The 10114-nt window shown below is 40.7% G+C and overlaps 1 protein-coding gene across 3 annotated transcripts; it reads right to left on the reverse strand.

Annotated features, from left to right (window-relative positions):
- Positions 1–377: 377 nt before the first annotated feature.
- LOC102387074 (WD repeat-containing protein 70-like) lies at positions 378–10108 on the reverse strand. 3 transcript variants are annotated; one of them, XM_006038758.3, is made up of 5 exons: positions 10026–10108; positions 9847–9930; positions 7761–7866; positions 3425–3626; positions 378–1312 (listed from the first exon to the last, which is right to left on the reverse strand). In XM_006038758.3, exons 1-5 carry the CDS (start codon positions 10042–10044, stop codon positions 1268–1270), a joined length of 456 nt encoding a protein of 151 aa, XP_006038820.1. In that variant the 5' UTR covers positions 10045–10108; the 3' UTR covers positions 378–1267. The 3 variants fall into 3 exon arrangements, with proteins under 3 accessions (XP_006038820.1, XP_006038821.1, XP_025051074.1); XM_006038759.3 differs by lacking the exon at positions 378–1312 and adding an exon at positions 1356–2974; XM_025195289.1 differs by lacking the exon at positions 378–1312 and adding an exon at positions 1358–2592.
- Positions 10109–10114: the final 6 nt, after the last annotated feature.

Genomic DNA, 10114 nt, shown 5'->3' on the forward strand with positions numbered 1-10114 from the left:
ACTATACACCAATATTTCTTGCTTGAAAATGCATTCTCTCCCCCCTGCCTAGAGACTTAAAAATGACAATTATATAAAGTATTTTGTCAAACATCCACATATAAATGAGACACCCAGCTGCTCTCTGCTTTTGGAAGGGTTAGCCACTTTTCACATCAAGACCTTGGTTGACTACACACAGGAACACCATTCCTCTACCCCAAAATACCATTCCTTGATAATTACATAAGATGAAAGGTCTATAAACTGGAGCTAGAAGCCAGGCTTCCTCAGAATTTTAACAGCTGCTTTGATAGAGGCTTGGGTCTATAAATGTGGGCAGTCCACAAACTGTTTGCAATAGTTTCTTCACCTTTAAATAAGTACAACAGAACTTCTAGTGAGAGCATTAGTGTGAGCACTGTGAGATATAAGATTTCTACAATATTTTGAAGAAAATGAAAATGTTTATTATTACCACTGAAGCAGATCTGCAAGGATTTTTTTCTGACATGCAAAATACTTCGATAATTAAATATTGAGGAACAATCTAGGTATTAAGTTTAAAATCCAGTTTTGATTTATTTTCAGGCACACAAGTATATGCACTCTGTAAAAACACCCACACTTATTCACTGTTGATAGCACAACCACCATTTGCTGCTTATTAATAAAAAAGGAAGATGAACCAAACAGGTTTAGAGCTTGTATTTCCAAAATTTTGCTGTGATTAAAAAAAGGGGAAAAGGAAAGAGATTAGAGAATGGCAGATATTAAGATGTGCAGGGAAGGTTGGGATAAGTAATAGTAGAAGACTACAAAGATAATACACACCTCTATAGCATATTAATAAAAAGCATTAGGGGACATGAGGTTTAAATTTGTTTTTAACTGCTGTGTACATGATTGAGAGATTATATTATTTTAATTTAGCATAGTACATCCTGAAAATTTTTAAGGTACTAACAGCAGAGCCTTTCATTCCTGTGAGAGTATGGATTCCTGCACAACTTAATTTCCCAAGCCTGGTTTTTTTTCCACCATATGTGGTTTCAATTATTCAGTACTACAAAGCAGTTACAAACTTCAGAAGTGCTGACAGCAGAGCAGGATAAAAACAGTTTGAAAGGAGGATGGGGATAGTGAAAGAAACCTGATTTAGAATGATAGACAGAAAAGCCCCTGCTGCAATATCAAAACACCTGTGCAGAGCAGGCAAAGGATTTTTTTAAATGTATCACTTTACAACAGGTACAGAGTCATCAGCTCTCACTGTAGGTTGTTTGTTTTACTTCATCATATTATGTCCTTGTGAAACTTCAATTTTATTTTCCTGGTGTTGGACAAAGAGAAAGAGAAGGCAAAGACTGGCATCCTCTCAACCTGAAGTGTCACCTAACCCTCCTGTTAACATTCTGTTAATCTGATGTCCATCTGAGACATCCCAAAAACCATACCTATTATTTCCTCATTTCCTAACTGTTCATCATTTGTTGTTTAAAATTCCAATACTACACAGAAATAAAAACGTTCTTCTCTTGGCATCAACGCTTTTAGTTTCAAAGACAGTAAAGGTAAGTCTAATAATTTTATGCTTTATTTGTTTGTAGATAAAGTTTCTAGTACAGCCACAACATTTACAGAAAGACTTCCTAAAGTCTGGAGGAAGCAGAAAGCCTGAAATTCAGGGGAAGAATTGCAGATGGGCATTAGGGTCTGTTGCACAGCAAGTGAAACCTGTCAATACACAGCAGTGGACACAAAGATATGTCAAGTAAATCGTTCCAACTCGAAGTAAATGGGATTTTTGGTGTCAGTCAACACAGAGCCTGAAATTAATTTAAACCAAATCTTGCTATGTATACCCATTCAAATAATCTGAGAGAATTCTCCCAGGTTTGTTCTTATGGTAGAAAAACTTAGTCAGAGCCACATGTAAAGACATTTGAATGCTGAGGTCCTGAAGGGTGGACAGCTTTGCAGTGCTGACATTGTTCAGCCAGAGTGGGGCCCCATGCACATCGCAACATGGTCTGCAGACTCCTTTAGTCTACCTGGCAACAGATGACAGCAGTGCACAGGGTAGCTCTAACTGGCTAAACCAGACTGCCCATGGTTAGCCTGTGTTGTCAACATGTACAGATATTTGTTAGTCCAGGAGAAACTCTCCAAGAAGTAATTTAACCATGATTGTTCCCAGGTTATATTTTTCCTAGAGCAGCCATTTTTACACCCCATCACCCCTCCATCTGCTCCGCTGGACGTGGGGCGAGGGGAAGAGGAGAACTTGCTCGCGATGGCTGTGCTGCAGCCGCTCCGCATGCACTGCCCTGTGCTGAGCACCAGTCCGCCACCACTCTACACTGCAACCTGCAGCTGCCGCTGCTCTGCATGCAGCTACTGCCACCCCCTCCCCTCCCCACATTATCTGAAAACCCTGCTGGGTTATTTCAGATAATCAGTTTTTCCATAACCAGCAATCCCCTTACCCCTGGGGAAGCCGGATAACAGAGATTTTACTGTACATTGTATTTTTGGCCAAATAATGCCTTCTGGGCTTCTGCCCCCTTACTTGTGAAGTGGTGTATATAATTCTTTCCCAAATAAATGCCACTGAAAATAAATAAGGAGAAATGATTTCACAGGTACTGTGACTTTTGTATTCATCATGTAGACAGAGCTAGAAACAAAACTGAAGTTAAATTTAAAGAAAGTAAAAGAAATCTGCAAGAACAGCCTAGTTTTCTTTCTATAGAGTGAACACAAGAACTACCACATTTACTGGGCCAGAACATAGGTCCAATTTGCCTAGTATCCTGTATCACACTGTGGCAGAGTGGATGCTGAAAGGGAGAGTAAAATGGGTATGGCCAGGGTTTGCTCCTCTCCCACTTGTAGTCTCTAGCATTTAAGGTCCAGGAAGTTCTGATTCAGCGACTGTACCTCTAACTCCCATGCTTGTTATTAAGTGCCATTACAGTCTTCTGGAAGGAATCTATCAAAAAAGCACTAAATGGTCAGGATTCTGCAATGCAATATTGACCATTTAAAAGCAGGGCACAAAGCGTTTGCTAGAATATTAGCATCTCTCTCTGTCTGTCTAAGATGAGTACTTGAAAACCTGAAATACACAGCCATATCCTTAGTTAGTTTCTCCTCTGTCCCTGGTCAGTACTGCTGGGTTATTTGGGATTGCTAACAATGACATATATGGATAGGTTTATATTTTTAAAGTAATCAATTTTTATTAAAAAGGCTTCATGTAAAATATGCTCTTTTCTAGTTACTATCATTGTCTATACCTATAAACAGCAAGAAGCTGAAAGGAATTAATTACATACATTTATACATATAGGAAAATTAGGAAAGACTAGCGTTACAGATGAAAATCTGGGCAACAAGTTAAAAAAGTGTTTAAATATTATTTACAGGAAAAACAACTTACATTATCTTCCTCTTGCACATCGTCATCATCATCCTCTTCATCATCACTGTTCTTGTAGCCAGGTGGAAGTGGTGGTCCAATTAATTCATCATCATCATCATCGGAACACACCGCTGGGCCTTGAAGAGCAGTTTGGGATGGTGCAGGAGGACCAATTAAGTCTTCATCTGAGCTAGCTTCACTTTCATTACTATTTGTATCTCTGTATAAAAGAATCATAAAAAGTTCTATTTAAGGAGCACACAGCATATATTTGTCAAAGTACATTTAAGTAAATTTCTCAGAAATCATCAGCACTGGACTTCGCTTCTACTGAAGGCAATAGCAGGAATTCTAGTCATTGCAGCCTATCACCATCTTGAAAACATTTTTAAACTGAAAGCTACTATAGGAAGGCATACTGGAAGAACCTAGATAGAAAAAAAAAAACCACTTCCATGAAGTACGCAGGTAAGGAAATAATGAAATATGTATTAAACCTAACAACCAAGAAATCTCTGCACAAGACAACAACAGGAAAAAAGTCAAAAGGATTTTAGATGTAAAGGTGACAAACTACTAATCTGGTTTTCAATGCCTACAATCATAGGCTGCTTACAGATATAAAAAAAGGCGCTTTACTTTAAACTTGGTGCACTCTCGGCGCATGCAAAGAGGCGCTCCCTTAGACCTGGCTCGCCCAATGTCTGTATAGATCAGGTGCTTCAGCAGGGCTTTTTTAGCACTTTTATCTAATAGCCGATTGAATCAACTATTAGATAAAAGCGCCAAAGAAGCCTCACTGAAATGCTCGATTTATACAGACACTGTGGAGGCACATCAAACTAACACACTGCTTCTTCCAGTAAAGCGCAGGGTTCCCCCCACCACATCTATCAGCAGTCATAGTAATACTACATTTTACATAAATTTTATGGACTTGATTCTTTAAGGCCTGCTTTTTGTGCAGCCATTTTATTCCTGGTAGGTAAGCAAAAATCAAAATGGTAATATCAGACCCAGAGTCAAGCAGAGAACATTACATTACAGGCAGTCCTCGGACTTGCAACACAATCGGTTCCTGAAAACCATGTCTTAAGTTGAAATGTTGTAACTCGGAACCAATTTTACCATGAGAAACAATGTTTTAAATGGGGGATTGGTTCCTGAACCAAGGCCCGATACACTATTTTCACCAAAAATACCCCAGCATTTTATACTCAGTCAATTATAGATGAGTAATATAGCTACACTAATGTATTTATATTGTAAATAGAAATCATATTGATTTGGAAGGACTTCTTTGAGGTGACCTTGCTGGACTTTTTGAAGGGCTCTTGGTTGGACTTTTTGAAGGGATGTTGGCTGGAGTCTTCTCAGGAGTCTTGGTTGCAGGTTTTTCCTGGAGTCTTGTCTGATTTCTTAAAGAAAGTGTCCAAGGAAGTTTGGACAGATGTTCTCCAGGGAGATGAGTGATGCAGCGAACTTGTTCGTTGGCATGGCATTGCATCGGATCAAGCATTGTAAGTCAAAACTGGCATTGTAAAGTTGAAACAGGGTGCCAATTTATAAATGCTGTAAGCACGAAACATTGTAACCTGAAACATTGTAAGTCAAGGACTGCCTGTACACTTCACAAACACTCAGAATGTAAGTACACTAGATCACACATTTCATTCTCAGTAATCTGCTAAGAATACAGCCTCTGTATTTTAAATGCCATATTCAGTGACCATTTAATACAAGGAATACCTATGGAATTCACGTAAGCAGTCAGAACGCATCATTTGGTCAGTAAAAAATGTTCACGTGTGTAAAATGACACAATTTTAGCTCAGAGAGGAGCTATTAAGTGTTCTTGCACTCCCTCTGCTGGTTCTACAACAGCTATTAATAACCAGTGCTAACAGTTCACTTTTTTTTTTTTAATACCAAAATCTATAATCTGAAACAGGTACACAAAGATTGCATTAACTAAAATTTATGCTCCCAAGAGAGAGCAACATCATAGTAGTATCTGACTAAGAGAGCGGCTGCTCTAGAAAGTATAGGCATCTCTGATTCAGTTAGTCCATAAGGTGCCCTTCTACCCACCCTTCCATAAAAAGAGCATGCAAATTACTAATATCTTAACAACAAAAACAAGTTTAGAAATAAAGCAAACAAGACTGCTCAGCACCCTCTCAAAGTCCAGGTGAGCTTTTAAAAACAAGAATTAACACATGCAAGTTGTCTTAACATTAAAAATAATAATTCAGTCTGCATAATTATGAAGAGACAGATCTCTGCATCTCAGCTTGTAAATGAACTTGAGAGATATCCTAACATTCCTTCCAGTTATGAACTGCAAACTAAACAGGTGCTAGCTTATATATAAGACTGGATGTCCTCAATATGAAGCATTGCTCTTGGCACCAAACACTGCCACTCACCCACTCACAAATGCACACAGAACCCTCCAAAGGTGTTCCATTCACAAGAGCCCAATTCTTCATGCTTATAGAGAGAACGCCTTAACAGTTCAACTCTTCTTACCATTGCCAGTTTAAGAATCTTAATCAAAACAATTGTGGCTGTTCCCTACAAAAGGTGGCAGTTTTTCTAGAAACTGCACGTTTTTTAAATATAGTGGGACAGGTTTGGGTGACTTGGTAATGGAATGAAGAGAGTAGCTGTTTCTCCTTGGTATTTAGTATCTGATGACCAGCAGAATGGGCTGGTTATTTCAGAAGTGAGTTATCTAAAGCATAGAGATAGACACACTTGGTGCAGTTTTGGTAGTCCCAGTAGAGGGGACAAAGGACTGAATTACCAATCTTCTTACTCTTTATCTAGGTTAGGTTGAAGTACAATGGCATACACTCTTTATTGGCTCTCTGTCTCTATAGGCATTATATTCTATTTATAAAATAGAAAATGATGGGCAATCTGAAAATCAAGTTCCAATTTTACATCACACTGAAAAGGTATGAGGAGTTTACAATCAACAGCTGAAAGAGACAGAGTCCAAAGTAGGCAGAGCCAGGCATCCAATACAAAAAGAGGTATTTTAATTTCAGTGTGCATGTGCGTCTGTGTAGGTGTTTACAGACTATCTTTGTGGGTGTATTAATGCATTTTGGTTTATTTTCCAAACTCTATATACATTTAATTGCAAATCATAGATGAGAGGAACAGTTGTTTGTTCCTTGGCTTCAGCGATATGTTTGTTATATATTACTTACATCCACTACCCACTACTTTGAGGTTTTGTTGGGGTTTTTTTTAATACACAATGAAAAACACAAAACAAAACAGGTACGTTGCTTGGAATATATATTTATCCAAACTTACTGTAAAACATAAGTATCAGAACACTGACAGTGCTATATACCAGCAGCCCACATACTCACTAGTCCTCTTTCTTTTCAAAGTTTTTAATAGCAGCCCTGAAAATGAGCTCCCCTTATTTTCAAAGCTTTTAATAGTGGAGAATCTACCATTAACAGCCTTGAAAAGTTAGGGGAGATGGATCTTCAAGAAGCAAAAGAGACTTATTTTTAAGGTTTCCAGCTGAGCCTTTGATAACTGCTTCCCTTTCATTCTGTCATATGCAATTAAAAGGGAGTACATTAGAATGCGTTTAACTGGAGTACAACTAAGTTGCAAAGTAGATAGCAGGACTAACAATGAACTTGAGTGGTTTAAGCATTTAAGCAATATGCAGATAAGTAAAGTTTGTTTCAATATATGCAAATTCAGACTAGCAATGTATCATGTAGCTTAGTAAAATTACATTCTTATCCAGTACTGATGTGCAGAGAACCCTGTACTACAAATTGATAGACCATATTAAGAAATTCCCAGGGGTGCACCAATAAAGATTTTTTGGGCCAATACCAATAGCCGATTATTAACCAGCCATATTGGCCAATACTGATCTGATTGCTGATATGCAGCCCGGCAGCTTGAAGAGAAGCATCCGGCTGGTAAGTCTGTAGGCACCTATCCCCATCCCACTTCCTCCCTCACCGCGGAGGCCGCAATCTGCCCCACCACACCCTTTCCCCCCAACAAATTTACCAGCCAAACGCTGCTCTCCAAGCTGCCAGTCTGGCTGCACGCATGCATGTGGCATTTATTGGCAACATTATCACCGACATCAGCCAGAAAAAGCTGATTATGCCAATTTTCCTTTTTATCAGTGCCGATACGATATGGACTGATGTATCGGTACACCTCTAGAAATTCCAAGCTTTCTGATTTTCAATGAAAAAACCTCCAGTTTGCAGAGTCACGTGCTCAGAAATTCCAAGTCTCAAGCTCTTCATACAAACAAATCATAAGATGATGTGATACTTTCTCTCTATCTAGGTACCTGAAAGTTACTGCAGAACCAGCGCTCACCACATTTGAGCCTGAAGCTGCTGAATCATCACATTGGCCTTTAAATTCTTTTTCTTCCTCCTCTCTTTCACGAGCTTCTAAATATGGAGAGAACCATTGCTGTTAAGTCTTTTTAAGTTTTTCATTATATAAAATAATTAACAAGTGCAGGGCTTCTTTGAGAGTCAATAAAGCTATTTTCTTCATTTTCAGAAAAAGTTAATACTGAACACCCTCCCGCTGCCAGCTAATGCAGTATCTTTCTGTTCAAAAGTACATAGTGGGCATAATAAGGGGCATGTGTATGTTTTCAGTACCATCAAAAACACTTGAGAACTTCCTAAGATAGGGAACTAAGTCTACAAATCTTATGCAAACAGATGTCATTACCTTTATTCCAAACACATGATCAAATGAAAATAAATTGCTATGGCTCTCAGCAGTTTTGCTCATTGTGGAAAAAGTCTCCATGAAAACATCCCACAAAGATGAAAATAAAATTCACTTCCCCATTTTCATTCAAGTATGTAACAGTTCAGTGTAGCTCAAGTACAAGGGAGGGACAAGAAACTGAAGAGGCCACACAAATTCAAAGAGAGTGGTCAGAACTATACTTGAGCAAGAACAGATAAAGTGTAACTCAGATTTTTCATACTGGCTTGCACCCTACTGCAGCTTTTACTTCAGAAAGCACAGTTTCTCTCATCTGTTGGAGTTCATTAGCGGTCCTGTGCAGCTGACTAGATAAGTGAAGTCCTTTGAAATAAAACCTGAAGCAAACAGCTGACCCACTGCAGTAGCTGGTTCTGAAAGCTATTTGCTGAGGCTGTACACAGCCTGGCTAGCTTGGAAACCCTCATCTTTGCAGGGGGCTACGGAACTTCACCCTGTGAAGAATCTACTGATTTTCTCCTCCTCCTCTGGGGATGAAGCTGCAGGATGTTTGACAGAAGTGTAGCTCTCAAGTCCTTTCTTATACAAGTTTTAGGAGCTCCTGCAAAAGAGCAACCTAAGGTGCCTATTGTTTAAGCAGCATTATGAATAGTAAGTTGCTTGTAAATGAAATCAGAAGCAAAGTCTAGTTTTAAACTAAACGTCAACCTTCTAATTGATCTAAAAATAAAATCAATTCACCATTCTATAAGCAACTGCCTACAAAACGTTTATCATTCAAAATCCAAGGGAAGGGTCACAAGACGCTTCTTTCCTTGTGAAACAAAGACTCAACAATCCAAAAGTCTCTGGAAAGCTGTAGTTCACTTGGAAACAGGGTTTTTTCCCCCTATTTCCTTCCTAAACTGAAATGAAAGAGATGTTCTTCCCAGAAGGATAGCAACAGCTCTAGGTGGCCAGGTATAAAAAAGTGAAGATTTCTTATACTTTGAAGAACTGTTCTATTTAACGGGATGCAACTTATATTAACAAGGTGTCCGTATTACGCTCTGGGACTCCTTACACAGTTAAATTTTTACGGTATCATCCAAATGTTCCTCATGCCAGCGAACAAGCACTCCACTAATTCACAGTACATTTAGGCCCCACGTTATGAACCGGGCAGGTGGATCCCTGGAAACACGCAAAGTGTTATAAGGTCGGTGAAGTGATGCTCAGGGCTCAGTGCGTGCTGTTCTCTGGGCAGAATCAGAGCCATTAAAAAAACACCACAAAAAACCCCACATATCTCAACGCGTCCCCCATCAGCCCCATCCCCTCTACATCCGGTCTTGCACTGGGCCTGCGGGGCAGGTGCTAGTTTTGACCAGGGAGTCCTCAAGTAAAACCCAAAGCTGAAGGCTCACAAAGAGCAACCAGTGACACTCCCCCCCCACGCCATCCTGGGGACTGTAATGTTAACCATAAGGGCCACTCAAACTGCTGACGCCTTCCCTGGCAGCAGACAGAGAGGATGGGAGAGGTGCAGAGGTCGCTTCAGTCTTTCCTCCACTTTCCAGCTATTTTCTCGCACCAGCAGGTGCCAGGCCCGTGGCCCAGAACCTGCGGGGGCCTTCTCCGCTGAGCCTGGGCGCGGGGCTGGTGCAGCCGAGCCCAGCTCGGAGCACGGAGGAGTCGCCTCTTACCCAGGACCTTCCTGCTGCGCTCTGCCGCCGTCCTGCGCGTCTGCTCGAACAGCGCCTCCAGGTCGAAGGTCCGCGCCTTCTTCCCTGCGGGGACGGGGACACGGACAGGGACAAGCTCGCACCGGCCCCTCCGCAGCGCAGCGCCCACCCCCGCCCCCGCTCCCCGGCCCCGCACTCACCGAAGCCCGAGAAGCCCATGGTGGCCGCCAACTCCGGGTCGGCTCCCGCCGCCAGCTCCGCCCCTGAGAGCGACAAAGCAGCCGGTCAA

This window comes from Alligator sinensis, unplaced genomic scaffold (genome assembly GCF_000455745.1).
Source record: "Alligator sinensis unplaced genomic scaffold, ASM45574v1 scaffold1835_1, whole genome shotgun sequence".
NCBI classification, from domain to species: Eukaryota; Metazoa; Chordata; order Crocodylia; family Alligatoridae; genus Alligator; species Alligator sinensis.

What these genes read in the sequence shown, in the direction of transcription:
- LOC102387074 (XM_006038758.3), bottom strand. An exon ending in GCGCAGCAGGAAGGTCCTGG is followed by an intron (nt 7,867 to 9,846) that starts GTAAGAGGCGAC and finishes CTCCATATTTAG; the next exon opens with AAGCTCGTGAAAGAGAGGAG. An exon ending in GGTTCTGCAGTAACTTTCAG is followed by an intron (nt 3,627 to 7,760) that starts GTACCTAGATAG and finishes TCTTTTATACAG; the next exon opens with AGATACAAATAGTAATGAAA.